The sequence below is a fragment of the Scatophagus argus genome, chromosome 10 (assembly GCF_020382885.2).
Source record: "Scatophagus argus isolate fScaArg1 chromosome 10, fScaArg1.pri, whole genome shotgun sequence".
Classification (NCBI taxonomy): domain Eukaryota; kingdom Metazoa; phylum Chordata; class Actinopteri; family Scatophagidae; genus Scatophagus; species Scatophagus argus.
The window spans coordinates 24,418,135-24,433,579 of record NC_058502.1 but is presented as its reverse complement, the minus strand read 5'-3'; the positions used below and the strand labels follow the sequence as shown (position 1 = coordinate 24,433,579).

Here is a 15,445-nt window from a genome sequence, read left to right as displayed (position 1 = left end):
CCATGGTTGAGTATGTGCGTGGAACATGCAACTCTTTTAGCTCTTGGAGTGAGTCTCGCCACTTCATCCACTCGCCACACATACCCTCAGGAAGGGGCAGGTCCCATTCACTGGCTTGTGTTGAGAGCTCTCTGAGGAGCAGTCGTCCCTGGGTAGTTACCGGTGCCAGGAAGCCCAAGGGGTCAAAGAGACGTGAAAAGCACACCTCTACGTGTGTACGGTTTCTCAGTTTCAGGAACGTGAAATGTGAATGAGTCTGACATGATGTACCATCTCACCCCAAGACTGCGTTGATCAGGCAATTCATCTACAGCCAGGTCAAGATTTTGAATGTCCTTGGCTCGGTCCTCAACTGGAAAGGCATCCATCACTTTAGCTCTGTTGGAGGCTACCTTGTGGAGCCTGAGGTTTGAGACTGTTAACATCTTTTGTGCTTGTTGGAGGACTGTGACTGCTTCCTCCTCTGTGGGGAATGATTTCAAGGCATCGTCCACATAAAAATCTCTTTCCACAAACTGTCGGACCTCATTATCATACTCCCTCTCCTCTTCACGTGCAGCGCCTCTGAGCCCATAAGTGGCCACAGCTGGCGATGGGCTGTTTCCAAAGACATGCACCCTCATTCTGAAATCAATGACCTCTTTGCTCAGGTCATTGTCACGATGCCAAAGGAAACGTAGAAAATCCCTGCAGTCTTCGCGTACCAGAAAGCAGTGAAACATTTGCTGGATGTCTGCTGTGATGGCTACAGGATCCTTTCTGAACCTCATAAGGACACCTAACAGGCTGTTGTTCAGATCGGGTCCAGAGAGCAGCACATCATTTAGGGAGACCCCATCGTACTGGGCACTGGAGTCAAAGACAACACGAATCTGCCCGGGCTTCTGGGGATGATATATGCCGAATGAGGGCAGATACCAGCACTCTTTGCCTTCCTGCAGAGGTGGTGCCAACTCTGCATGATGGTTATGGAATATCTTTTGCATGAACTCAGTGAAGTGAGACTTCATCTCTGGGCGCTTATCTAGGGTGCGGCGTAGTGACTTAAAGCGGCTCATGGCATACTCCCTGTTATTGGGCAGTCGTCTTCGTGGGTTGCGAAAGGGCAGTGGTGCAACCCAGCTGTTTGTGGAATCCTTGAAGAACTCCTTCTCCATCATGCTGAGGAAAGACAGGTCTTCCACTGATGGTGCAAGTTTATTGTCATCTTTAGTTTGACAAAAAACTGACTGGCCCAAAGTCTCATCTCTTGTGCCGTGTAAGTGACTTCTCCCTGAGAAGTGGGCAAAGAGTTGGTGCTGATTTGAGGAAAACTTCTCCTTGACTTTCAAGCGGTTCTCACATGGACTGAAATGGCTTGGCCTGCCATTCTCTAAGACGAATGTCTTCATACTGTTTACCTCTGTCGACCTGTGTGCTCTGCCAAGGCACACATCTCCGATTATTACCCAGCCCAGATCTAGCTTTTGGGCATAAGGGGCATCGTTGGGGCCATTGCATTGCTTGCGGACTTTATGCACGCTCAATATGTCTCTCCCCAATAGCAACAAGAGCTCAGCATTAGGGTCTAGTGGCGGTATTTCATGAGCTATTGCTTTGAGATGGTGGTGGTTGTGAGCAGCTGCAGGGGTAGGTATTTCATCTCTATTGTTTGGAACCATATTGCACTCTATTAAGGTGGGCAGCGGAAGGATTGTCTCACCATCCGCAGACTCTATAATAAAGCCAGTTGCTCTCCTTCCTGTGGTTTCAGCTTGTCCAGAGCATGTTCTCAATGTGTATGGGGATGATGTACCTTCTATGCCAAATGTGTCGAAAAACTCAGACTGTGCCAATGACCTGTTACTCTGGTCATCTAGTATGGCATACATTTTTCGGCTCTCGTGGCGTCTGCCAGTTGGATACACATTCACAAGGCATATTTTGGAACACGATTTCTCACTGAAACCCTTCCCGCACACTTCTGTGCATTTTGATGTGATATCTGGGTCGGTAGGGTCTTGCTCCTCCCCGCCATGCTGTGATGGAGGAGGAGATGGCTTGGTGAGCCATGGAGCTGGGCCTGGATGGAGAGCAGCTTGATGTCTCTCACTGTCACATTCAGTGCATTTAATAGTCGCCTCGCAGTTCCTCGCTACGTGCCTTGTGGATGCACAACACTTATAGCAGATAGAATGCTCTGTCAGAATCTTCTTCCTGTTTTCCAGGGGCATTTCTCTGAAACCCCTACATTTCTTTAGTGGGTGGGGTTTGCGATGTATTGGGCATTGTCTATCTGGATCTTCAGTATTTTGACTCTGGCGGTTGGCAAGAGGGGAACTGGAAGAGGATGAGACATTTGTTTTATGAACAGAGACTGGCCTACGTAGATTACCTTGACTCTCAAACCTGTTTTTTCTATTTGGAGTCGTGAAGGATGATGTGAGATTAAAACTGGGGTCATTACGTGCCTGGGCTTCTGTGCGCACAAACTCTACAAAAAAAGAGAAGGGAGGAAAAGCGACCTGACATTCCCTTTTATAGTGAGAGCCCTTCATCATCCACTTTTCCTGGAGTGCATACGGCAGCTTCTCCACAATGAGGTTTACACCCCTTGCAGTGTCGAGATAGGAAAGGCCCGGAAGGTAGCCATCTTGTTTTGCAGCTTCGAGTTCAGTCAGCAGGTCACCTAATTCACGGAGCCTTTGGTTGTCTTTGGCTGTTATTTTGGGAAAGTTTTCTATCCTTGTAAAAAGGGCATTTTCTATAGCCTCTGGTGACCCATAAGTCTCCTCTAACCTCTCCCATATCAGGTCCAGTCCAGCAGACAGATTTCTTACATTCACTGACTTTATACGGCGTGCATGTTCTGCTGATTCTCTTCCTAGCCATTTGATTAGCAGATCTAATTCTTCTCCAGGTGTGAGATCTAAGCCTTTGATGGTATTAAGAAATGACGATTTCCAAGCCAAATAATTCTCAGGCCGATCATCAAACCTTATGAGCCCTGATGACACCAGCTGGCTTCGCGCCAAATATTTGGCAAGATCAAATGAGGCATCATTGTCACTGAAGTAGTGTGATGTAGAGGGCTTGTTGTTATTATAATGATCAGAGTAATTTGGGTTGTTGGTCTTATTGGAGAGGCGATGTTGCAAGTGGGTCTTGGGAGTTGGAATCTGTTCTCTCTTTATTCGAGGGGTGATGTCTTCTGGGTAGCTGGACAGAACACGATACTCCGGCCCTGGAGATTTCTCTCCTAACTCATCCCGTGATGCTTGGGGTTGAGAGTGTGTTTGTAAAAAGTGGCCCTCTTCTTTTTCTTCATATAGCTGTTCATGGGTGCTTGTCTCAGCATGCTGACTTACATACTGTTCGGTACGTTCTTTGTGTTGGTAACAGCTGCTCTTTTGGTTCTATTTCTGCTGGCTCCAAATTCGCTACTGCTGCCTCCATTACAGCTGCTTCAGCCCTGGCAGCTTCTGCTTCACCTTCTTTCTCAAGAGCAACCAATGTGGCTTCTAGGCGGGCTTTTTCTATCCTTATTTCAATCTCTTTCTTTGCAAATGCAGCTCTGGCTTGAGCGGCTTCAGCTTTAGCCCGAGCTTTAGCTGCTGCCATGCTGGCCCTTGACACGGTGGATGACTTGGAGGAAACAGACTGAGCTTCAGCTGTGTCATTTTCCATCTTGGTGACGTAGCAACTCACCGCTGTAGTGGAGGTGTGTGCTCTACTTGCCGTGGATCTATGCAGCTGTCGTGGTGGCCTGGGTGCCGTATATGACAATGCAGTGTAGATCCAGCATCTGAAAGATAGCACTTGGTTGCGGACACCTTTTCACTTTACTGGCCTCACTGAATTTTCCCCCTTCAGTTATCCAGCAAGTTAAACACAGCCATACAGTAACTCTCAGGACCATGAAGTGATGTTGAGATGCTTTACTTGTATGAAAAGTGTGAAACTGAAAAATACATAAACAACAATATTGGTTCAGTATTGGTTTGTAACTTCACTTACACCATATCACATAACATAAGCATGACCAGCAGGTAAGTATTAAGCAAAATCAGTGTTACAGAATTAATGGAGCATTAATGAACTGATCTGTTAGTATACATAAACCAAAAAAGGCTACCCCACGTGATTCACTAAATTCACCGACATCATAACAAAAAGTGGTCAAGAAAATGTGCTTGTATCAAAGATACATCGTTTCACAATGCATGTACTTACAGGTGATGCCTTCTCAAGGGCTATGAATGAAGGATGGCAACAGATGAACACACATCAGCTTCACTAGAGCACACAGGCCATTTGTAGTTTGCTTGAACTAATTTCCTGTTACACAGGAAATACAAATCAGTGCTCAAACACTATACTACAATAAATGACCAACAGGAGTCACTAGAGAACCCAGTAACACTGCACTATGGTAAATAACCAGCAGGAGTCACTAAAGAACATTGAATAACAGGCATGGCCAGAACAGAAGTTGTGAATGCGCTCCACCCACTCTGAGCAATTTCAACATGTTTATGAGGTAAGAGTTTTATTTGATTTTTATGTTGATCTATAGAGATAAAATTGTTCATGAGAACACAGGGATAAGTTTGTTATTTTTCATGAAGATGTGAGGTGGTTTCCTACTCCATTGATATTTTCACTGTGCATGTGTCAGTGTATCGGACAATATAGGGTGTTGGAGAATTAATGCACTCACACAGATCTCAAGTGGTTGTGTAGACGCAGGGTTTGGAACAGCATAAAAAGGATACTTCAGTCAAGGTGTTGCGGATGTTGGTGAGTTAAAACGAGTGAGTAGACTGGGATAACCCTCAACGGTCAAGCGCACAGAGTAATAGACTCCGTGTAGAAGCTTCTTGATCGGGTCCTCACTTGGGCACTGTGCCACTCACCCTCTCTGTATAACACGTGTAATAGTGTTTCAAATGTCACATAAAAGGGATTTGCTGTTTGTCATTCATCACTTGTTCATCATCAGAAATATATAAACAATTAGTGAGAGACAAATTCTCATATAAAGAGAAATTGTCAACAGAGAAAAGGAGTGATATCATTAGGTTAGCTATGCTCACTGAATGGTAATGTAACACCGGCTAATCATAATCTACCAATGTCTGCGTGTTTGCTCACTTGGTTATGCTTAGTTACAGTTGCCAAGCTACTATTGGACAGTCAGTGTTCTGGGGGCGGGGTTTACTGAATTGTCAGTTTGACATGATTTGGCTTTGATGTGATGATATCTTCAGAGGATCAAAACATCAAAGGCATTCTGCCCATTATAAATGGGATGCAAATTCTGCTGAGTTCAGTTCAGAATTTTTCAGTACACATTCACCTCTGTGTTATCATCAGAGGGAAAAACTCTCACAACAGTGGGAAAAACTGTGCCATCTTACAGGTTTTCACAATTGTTAAAACACATTTTTTGAATCCTCCTGTCCTTTTCTCAGAAATCTAAACACAAAACTTTTTTCTTAAGCTGCATTCACAAAACCTTGTGATGGAGATGGTTAGTCAGATTCTCAAAGATCAGCGGGTTCATGTGTCTGAAGATGTCATCAACCCATTACCAAATGTCACATAAAAGCTTGGATAAAAGGAGGGATTAGCACAATAGGGATACTTCAGTTAAGGTGTTGCAGATGTTGGTGAGTTAAAACGAGTGAATAGACTGGGATAACCCTCAACGGTCAAGCGCACATAGTAGTAGACTCCGTGTAGAAGCTTCTTGATCGGGTCCTCAATTGGGCACTGTGCCACTCACCCTCTCTGTATAACACGTGTAATAGTGTTTCAAATGTCACATAAAAGCTTGGATAAATGGAGGGATTGTAAATCAATTCAATTCAATTCAGTTTATTTATATAGCGCCAATTCACAACAAAAGTTATCTCATGACACTTTCCAATTAGAGCAGGTCTAGACCAAACTCTTTAATTAAATTGTAAAATAGAGAGAGCCCAACATTCCCCCTTGAGCAAGCACTTGGCGACAGTGGCGAGGAAAAACTGCCTTTTAGAAGGCAGAAACCTCGGAGCAGACCCCGGCTCAAGATGGGCGGCCATCTGCCTTGACCGGTTGGGTTGAGAGAGAGAGAGAGAGAGAGCAGGAGAGCGACAGAGAGAGCAAGGGAGAGAGGCAGAGGGGGTGGGGTGTGAGAGAAGGAGCACACAAGCAGAGATGCATATCGAAATGTAGATAATGATAATGACAATGAAGTATACAGAAGGTATTATGGTGATTTTGATAACAATGGTAGTAACAATAATGGTAGTAGCTTTTAATCAGCTTTAAATCAGATTAGGACTAAACAGTAGTAATTGCAGTAGGTTTTGGGCAGGACGACAGCTGGACCGCAGCAGGAGGTCCAGTCATGATCGCTAGGAATCTGCGGGACAAGAAAGCACAGGGACTCCAGGGAAGGAGTTGAGAATCAGAATCAGAATTCTTTATTTGTTAGTAATATTAATGGGACATGAATGTGTGCAGAAGGAGAGGGAGAGGAAGATAGGGCTCAGTGCGTCATGGGAGGGCCCCCGGCAGTCTAAGCCTATAGCAGCATAACTAGGGGCCGGCCTAGGCCAGCCCTAACTATAAGCTTTATCAAAGAGGAAAGTTTTTAGTCTACTCTTAAATATAGAGAGGGTGTCCGCCTCCCGGACCGAAACCGGAAGATGGTTCCATAGTAGAGGAGCTTGATAACTAAAGGCTCTGGTTCCCAATCTACTTTTGAGGACTCTAGGAACCACAAGTAGCCCTGCATTTTGGGCAGGTTTGGGGTTAATCTGAAGACTGGAATGGTAGATTGCTGCCACTCCTCCTCCTCGCCCTGTGCCTCGAGGAACATGATAGTTAATATAACCAGATGGAGTTGATTCATTTAGACTAACATATTCTTCGTCCCGTAACCAAGTCTCAGTGAGGCAGAATATATCAGACTGATGATCAATAATTAGATCACTGACTAGGAGGGATTTAGAGTGGAGGGATCGTATATTTAATAATCCACATCTGACTGTCCTATTTTTTGGCTCTAAATATTTGCTAGTTTGTATTTTTATGAGGTTATTATGATTAACACTTCTTAAATTTTGTGCTGGTTGGACTATGGGAGGACGAGGCACTGACACTATTTCTATGGGATTGTTAAACTTAGTATTACTGTGTGCATTTATATTTTTATTTATTCTAATTTTAACGGAGGGCGGCAGTCCTACAGAAGCAGCAGAGAAGTGTGTAAGACAGCGACTCTGCTTCCTGGCCTCGACCCTGGGTTGTCAGGGTGTTGGTTGTCTAATAAACTTGGCCATATTGGTAGAAATAAGAGCCGCACCACCCCAAGTGGGATGAATGCCGTCTCTGCTAATGAGGCCAGGTTTTCCCCAGAAAGTCTCCCAGTTATCTATAAAGGCCACGTTGTTTTCTGTACACCACCGTGACAGCCAGCGACGGAGCGATGACATGCGGCTAAACATATCATCACTGGTCAGATTCGGGAGGGGACCAGAGAATGCTACGGAGTCCGACATGGTTTTGCCAAATTACACACCGACTCAATATTGACTTTGGTGACCTCCGACTGGCGTAGCCGAGTGTCATTAGCGCCGACGTGAATTATAATCTTACCATATTTACTCTTATCTCTCGCCAGCAGCTTTAAATTGCCCTCTATGTCGCCCGCTCTGGCCCCCGGGATGCATTTGACTATGGTCGCTGGTGTCGGCTTCACATATCGCAAAACAGAATCGCCAATAACCAGGGTCGGTTTCTCAGCGGGTGTGTCGCTGAGTGGGGAAAAGCGGTTAGACACATGAAGCGGTTGGTGGTGAACCAGGCCTTTGTTTTGGACTACGCTTCTTTCGAACCGCCACCCAACCTCCCTGACTTCCCGGCTGCTCGGGGGCTGCCGGGGGGCGGCTGACATCAGCTAAAGTAGGTAAAGTAGGCCGGTCCGCACAGGCTAACTGCTGCTGGCTAGCTGTCGGGACTAATGGACTATGATCTACAGTACGAAGCCGGGCCTCTAACTCAGTTAGCCTCGCCTCCAAGGCTATGAATAAGCTACACTTTCTACACATCTCACTCTCACTAAAGGAGGCAGAGGAATAGCTAAACATTTCACACACCTTACAGAAGACGGGAGAGGGAGAGGCAGAGGGAGAGTGAGTGGAAGAAGCCATTATAACTGTCATCAGTTACCTAAATGGCATGAATAATATTTCCAATATATAAATTAATATGGTTATTTCATTTGTTTATGGTGAGCATGGTTTTCATGGTGCGCAGTATATTTTTGTGTTGTATTGGGGTGGAATCTTCTATTCTACTTCCTGGGGGACATAATTCAGGGACGTACAGGAAAGGGATATCTTGAAAAACAGCGGTAATCCAGTTTTCGCCTACCAGGACCAAAGAAGGCTTAAGCTTTATGCGTGAGATGTATTTGATGAATATTGCAAGAGAAGAATGTAACGCGGGTCATTTAACGTTTGAATGGACCCCGGTTGTGGAATATTGTTCTTGAAGAAATGTTATGAAGAGTGATGAACCTTTGTGTGCAACGAACCTAGCTCCTTTTGGTAACAAGCTGCCAGCGAGGTAAGCTTATGTCTCTCAATATTGTAGAGTTACATAGTCGTCTTCTAAATTGTTAATATTAACTTTGTTTTGTCTAATATGATTCATATAAATTTATTTGTTGTTTGTTATTGTCAGTTTTCACGGGACGAAGCTGAATAAAGAACGCCCTGTAGTTTAAAAGAAAACTCCGTTTCCTCGTGTTACTGTGGGAGCTACAGTGAAAACTCGATGTCAAGACCCAAGGCGTGTGGAGAAGCAAGCGGCAAGTCATCGCCATCGCATCGCATTCCTCAGCGCTTCTTCTGAGATGAGACGCACGAGAGCTACTTTGCAGTCCGCAGTACGGTGCAGGTGCCATTGTTTTGCTAGCGTAGGCTCAACATTTTGAACGGACATTTCAGAGACTTCGGTGACCGTGTTCATATCTAGGTCAATCTATGTTTTCTTTGTTGGCTAATAACTCTTGGTTTGATGATGGTCCATTTAGGCTTAGGCAAGTTCAATACCATAATGGCAGGTTGTAGCCATTATGCATGATCATATGCATGTGTGTGACTAACATAACAGTTATTTCAAATGCTCTTTTAAATAGAGAATGTTTATAGTTGAATAAGCTTAATGTAAAGTTTACTCTTATTTAGTTTAAACTATAATTACTAAAACCTGACTAAGTAAGCTGAATTTATGATAATTTTTTTTTTTGTTTTAATTCCAATCTTTTGACAACCTAACTTTAAGTTAACAAGGTTACTTTTGATAAATATTGCAGTCCTGTTGCATTTAAGCAGAAAGTTAGACATAAAACGGGAATAACTTACTTCCTTTTCTCTAACTTAAAGGTAATTTGAATTCATTAAGAAAGAGACGGTCCATTAAAATGTCTGAGTCAGGTAGTCTAGTTGAGAATGACAGAGAAAGTGTAAAACAGATCGTACAGACACCCACCAAAGAAGATGCTGGCAAGGAACAAGATGTAATATTAGATGAGTCAGAGCATTCATGTGTGATCAAAATTGCGGCATCCAGTCTCAACTGCTCACAAGAAGGGCCGCAAGGCCGAAGAGTCCGTAAGTTGACAGAGAAGGGCCAAGAACTGCAGGAAGAGCAAATAAAAAGACTGGAACGCAGGTTCAATTCGAACTATGAAAAGTGGAAGGTACTCGTTAAAGATGCCAAACAATCTTCTAAGACCTGTAATTCGAAAGCTATGCTACAGGAACATGCAGCTAAGATAAGAAAAGCCTCAACTGAGTTAGAGCAGATTTATGAAGACATACGTCGTGTTCAAACACCACACCAAGACATGCGTCGTAGAATAGACACTTGTGAAGAAGTAACCAAGGAAATCGTTGAAGCTGCAAATGGCTGTCTAGCTAGCAATGAGCAAGAAGATTTCAAAAGTGCAAGGTCTCTAAAGCTAAGGCCTGATACACAGAGCATCATCTCTAGTCGCTCAAGATCTGTGCATCGCTCCCACGTTGGTTCAGTAATTAGTTCAAGATCCTCAAGCCTGTCATCACTGAAGAGACAAGATGCAGCAGCCGAAGCTGCTGCTAATGAAGCCACGCTAGAAGTCTTTCACGAGCAAGAGCAGCATTTTAAAGAATTGCAAAGGCTTGAAGCTGAAGATAAGAGACTTCAAGCAGAACGAGAAGTTGAAAATGAGAAGAGAAGGCAGATGTTAGAAGCCAAGCGCAGAGAGATAGAACGATTGGAGACAGTCAAGAAACTAAAGGCTGCCAAGGCACGGCAGGAAGTGTATGCACAGAGTATATGCTCAGATGAAGAGATAAGTGAGCTACTGCACGGCTGTGGTTCTGTGAGAGCAAAGAAAGAAGCTACAACCCAGAATGCTACAACCCAGCATCACTCAGACACTCCACAAGCTGTAACCCACTCCACAAACTGCAATGTCAAGTGAGAAGACGAGACCACTGCTCTAATAAGAGCGCTTGCAGAATCAGTAGCGGCAAATCGACCCCCTGTACCTGAGCCAGTAGTATTCCTTGGTGATCCTCTTCGGTATAATGACTGGAAAATCTCATTTCAAACTCTCATTGATAGGAAGAACATACCAGGCGAAGAGAAGATCTACTATTTGCGAAAGTACATTGGTGGGCCTGCTAAGAAAGCAGTTCTTTATGCTAGGTACAGAGGCAGCCTACCTTTCTGCATGGACCATCTTAGAAGAAAGATACGGAAATCCATTCCTTATTGCCAAGGCTTTCAGAGACCGGCTAGCTACATGGCCTAAACTAAATCCCAAGAATAGCCTGGAGCTACAAGAATTTGTGGACTTTCTGCGAAGCTGTGAAGCAGCCATGTCACAGATCAAAGGGTTTGATGTGCTCAATGACTGCAATGAAAATCAGAAGTTGCTCATCAAACTTCCAAGATGGAATAGAAAGGTAATGCAAGTGGAGGAGGAAAGCCAAACATTCCCAACTTTCAGCCAATTTGTAGCATTTCTAACACGTGAAGCCAAGATTGCATGCAACCCTGTGACTTCTTTACATGCTCTAAAACCAAGTGACGGTGAGAAGACCAGAGTCCAGAGAAACAGAAGCCCTGGGAGAAAGGCATTAGCCACCAATTCGGATGAGAAAGCTGTCCTAGCCAGCTGTATCCTCTGTGAAAAGGCCAACCACGGTTTAGACAATTGTCGTAAATTCATGGAAAGAGAGGTTTCTGAACGACATAAGTTTATACAAGAAAATAGATTGTGCTTTGGTTGCTTGAAACCAGGGCATCGCTCAAAGGAATGTGAAAAGAGAAAGACCTGTGAAAAATGTAACAAAAGGCACCCCACGTGTCTTCATGAAAATCGTAGCAGTGATGCACGGCCCTCATCAAGAGGTGGCACCGTAATGGTAGAGAGAGAAGACAGCAACCAGGATAAAGCAGACAGTGCATCAAGCAGAGCAACGTCAAACAGAATTATGCAAAGCGCAGGGGCACTTATACCTCTACAGTGATACCAGTGTGGGTGTCAACAGCTCATGAACCAGATCACGAGGTTCTTGTATATGCACTTCTCGACACACAAAGTGATACGACATTCATTCTTAAAGAAACTGCTGAAGCCCTTCATGCTAAGAGTGAGCCAGTCCATCTAAAGCTGTCAACAATGGCTTCAAAGGACACTAGAATATCATGTCAAAAACTAACGGGTCTACAAGTGAGGGGGTTCTACTCAAACAAAACAATTCCCCTACCAGCAACATACTCCAGAGACTTCATCCCAGGAAACCGAGATCATATCCCTACACCGAAAACTGCAAAAGCTTGACCTCACCTTGAACACCTATCGGATGAAATTGCTCCCCTGCAAAGTTGTGATATTGGCCTGCTTATTGGATATAATTGTCCACAGGCTCTTGTTCCAAGACAGGTAGTGTCAGGAAGAGAACACCAACCCTTTGCAATAAAGACCGATTTAGGTTGGAGTGCGATTGGCTATGGTGACCCTCATGTCGACCCTTGTCGGATCTCGCATGCGAAGTTCATTTTGTCCACAGAACGCAAATCAAAGAAGTTGTGTCACCTTCAGAGATCATGAACATTCTTGAATCTGACTTTATTGAAAGAACCACAGAGGATGGGCAAATATCTCAAGAAGATCTTAGATTTCTGGCCAAGATGACGGATGGCATCAGATTAAAGACTGATGGGCATTATGAAATGCCACTACCATTCAAGCTAGAAAGAGCTAACTTACCTGACAATAAGTCCTGTGCCATGCATCGTCTGAGGTATCTGGAAAGAAAACTGAAAAGGAATCAGCAGTACTACAAGGATTACACAACTTTCATGAATGAAACAATTGAGAGTGGCGATGCAGAAAAGATCATGGAGCAAGACCTGTGCAAAACCCCAGTTTGGTACATCCCACACCATGGGGTGTACCATCCACAGAAGCCGGGTAAGATACGTGTTGTTTTTGATTGTGCTGCAAAGTTTCAACAGACTTCTCTGAACGACCATCTTTTGACTGGTCCTGACTTGACCAATACATTGGTGGGAGTACTGTGCCGTTTCCGCAAAGGACCGGTGGCACTTATGTGTGACATTGAACGCATGTTCCACCAGTTTCATGTAAAGAAAGAAGACCAAGACTATTTGAGATTTCTCTGGTGGGACGGTGGCAACCTGGAGGCACAGCCTTCCATCTACCGCATGAAAGTTCATCTGTTTGGCGCAGCATCCTCACCAGGCTGTGCCAACTTTGGACTTAAGCACGTCGCTGCCACAGGACGCGGTTCGGTCAGTGATGACACTGTCAGGTTCATTCAGAGGAACTTTTATGTCGACGACGGTTTAACGAGCACAGAAACAAAAGACCAGGCAATCCAATTAGTCAAGGAAGCAAGAGACCTCTGCAATATGGGAAAACTCCATCTTCACAAGTTTGTCTCAAACTGCAAGGACGTACTGGACACAATCCCTGAAAAGGAACGTGCAGAAGGCACCAAAGACCTGAATCTTGCATTTGGAGGGCCTCAAGTAGAGCGAGCCCTTGGGGTTCAGTGGTGCGTGGCTTCCGATCAATTCCAATTCAAAGTTGCTGTGAAAGACAATCCGCTTACCAGAAGAGGGGTCTTGTCCACAGTTGCCTCACTGTATGACCCACTTGGCTTTGTGGCCCCGTACATCTTGATAGGAAAACAGATCCTGCAGCAAATGTGTCGAGGCAAGCTTGATTGGGATGATGACTCAGACCTCAAACCGTTGTGGGAATCCTGGCTAATGGACTTAAAACACTTGGCAGACATATCGATCTCAAGGTGTTATACTCCCAAAGGCTTCACTGTCAAGCATTATGAGCTCCACCATTTCTCGGACGCCAGTACATCAGGCTATGGAGTGTGCTCATATCTTAGAGCAGTGAGCACAACAGGAAAGGTCCACTGCTCAACAAGGTGAAACTCATGTTTCCTCACTGAAAACTGGTTTATGGTGCTTCTTGTGAAATCAGCTGGAATTTGAGAGAAACAGAGGTCCAGCCATGTTGTCTGTCTAATTCAGTCACACTCGACTACATCTAAGCCAAAACTTTGACTGTGCACACTTCTGTGAGGAAAGTGCACTCTAAATGCTGAAACTCAAGTTAACTCACTGAACACAGGCCAAAAAGTACTTTCTCTTTCATCAGCTGGACTTTCAGAGAAACAGAGAAACTGAGGTCAAACCATACTTTCTGTCGAATCCAGTCACATTTGCCTGAAACAAAGCCAAACACTTCATTGTGCACAGGTCTGTTAGAAAACTGCACTCAAAGTGAGGAAACTCGTGTTTCCTCGCTGAAAACAACTTTTAAAATGCGTCTTGTGAAATAAGCTGGAAATTGAGAGAAACAGACATAAAACTGTGTTTTCTGTCTAATTCAGTCACATCTGACTATTGCTGAGCCAAAACCTTGATAGTGCAGTCTTGTGAGGAAACTGCACTCAATATGCTTAAACTACTGAAATCAGGCCATAAAATACTTGTTATGTGATCAATTGGAAATTCAGAGAACAAAAGGCCAAACCATGTTTTCTGTCTAATTCAGTCACATTTGACTAATACTAAGTCAAAAACTTGATTTTTCACAGCAATCAAATAAAGCGTAGTCAAAATGGTGAAACTCATGTTTCCTCACTGAAAATAGGTTTTAAAGTCCTTCTTGTGAAATAAGCTGGAATTTGAGAGAAACAGAGTTCAAACCATGTTTTCTGTCTAATTCAGTCACATTTGATAATACATAGGAAAAAAGGTCACTCCAAAAATAAGCAAAAAAAAATTAATACTAGATTTTTTTGCTTGTAATAAGCAAAAAAATCTGCCAATGGAACAAGTGAAAATTCTCTTGGTAAGATTTCTTGAAATAAGACATTATATATAAGCCTCATGAGATAAGAGTGATCTTGAAATTAGCTGGGAAAACTCATTTTTAGCTATATTTTACTAGTATTGTGATGATTTTGTGTCTCATAATAAGCTTGTGATGTTAAAAAATAGTATTTTCCCCTCAAAGCTAGCATCTATCATCCTGTTTGTTTCAAGTGTATTTAACTAAATTTTAATTCTATAATTGTGACACTGTACTAGATTTAAGTCCACCACCTACTTGAAATAAGATTAGAAACTGGCATTTTGAGACAAAATGTCTTAAAGTTAGCATTCCTGACTCATATTAGGCAGTGCCCTTTTGCCATAATAAGCTGTAATTTACCATCCCGTCATCATCTCAAGTGTATTTACCTTATTGTAAACTCTACAAAAGATCAAGACATTCACCTACTAGATTCAAGACATTAACTACTTCTTATAAGACAGAACAAATGAAAACTAGTCTTGCACTTAACCACCTTTTTTCATTTAAACAGCAAAAAGTCCCAGAGGACTGCATAAAAGGGAAACAGCTTCATTTCAACGTATTTATGGAACTGCAATATGTAAACATAGCAGAATATACCAAATATGTGAGTGAGTTAAGGGCAGGTCCAGTCATCTGACCAATCTGCCCCTCAATACACGTACAAAACTCAAACACTCAAAGCATATAGACACACTAGGGACACTAAAACTGTCTCAACTGTGACATTCATTCTTTATACAAATGCTTAATATTGTAACATTCAAATGAAAGGTTCTGGGTTTACATGAACAACTAGTCCCTCAATACACCATTAACCATTGTAACATTATCATTACGGATGCACCATACTGGACTTTTTGCCGATATCAGCATGTTGGCCAATATTGTTGTGCACCCCAAATTAACACTGGGCTAACTTAGCCAAATACTGACCAAGAATCAATAGCAATGAGTATGGATTGTAGTACCCTTGGAAGGAAAGAAGAAGCGCTATCCTACACC

General features: G+C 43.4%; 1 protein-coding gene across 1 annotated transcript; it reads left to right on the top strand.

Moving 5' to 3' along the window:
- Nucleotides 1–3,893: 3,893 nt before the first annotated feature.
- LOC124066303 lies at nucleotides 3,894–10,504 on the top strand. The gene is made up of 2 exons (XM_046402569.1): nucleotides 3,894–4,519; nucleotides 8,719–10,504. Exon 2 carries the CDS (start codon nucleotides 9,461–9,463, stop codon nucleotides 10,502–10,504), a length of 1,044 nt encoding a protein of 347 aa, XP_046258525.1. The 5' UTR covers nucleotides 3,894–4,519; nucleotides 8,719–9,460.
- Nucleotides 10,505–15,445: the final 4,941 nt, after the last annotated feature.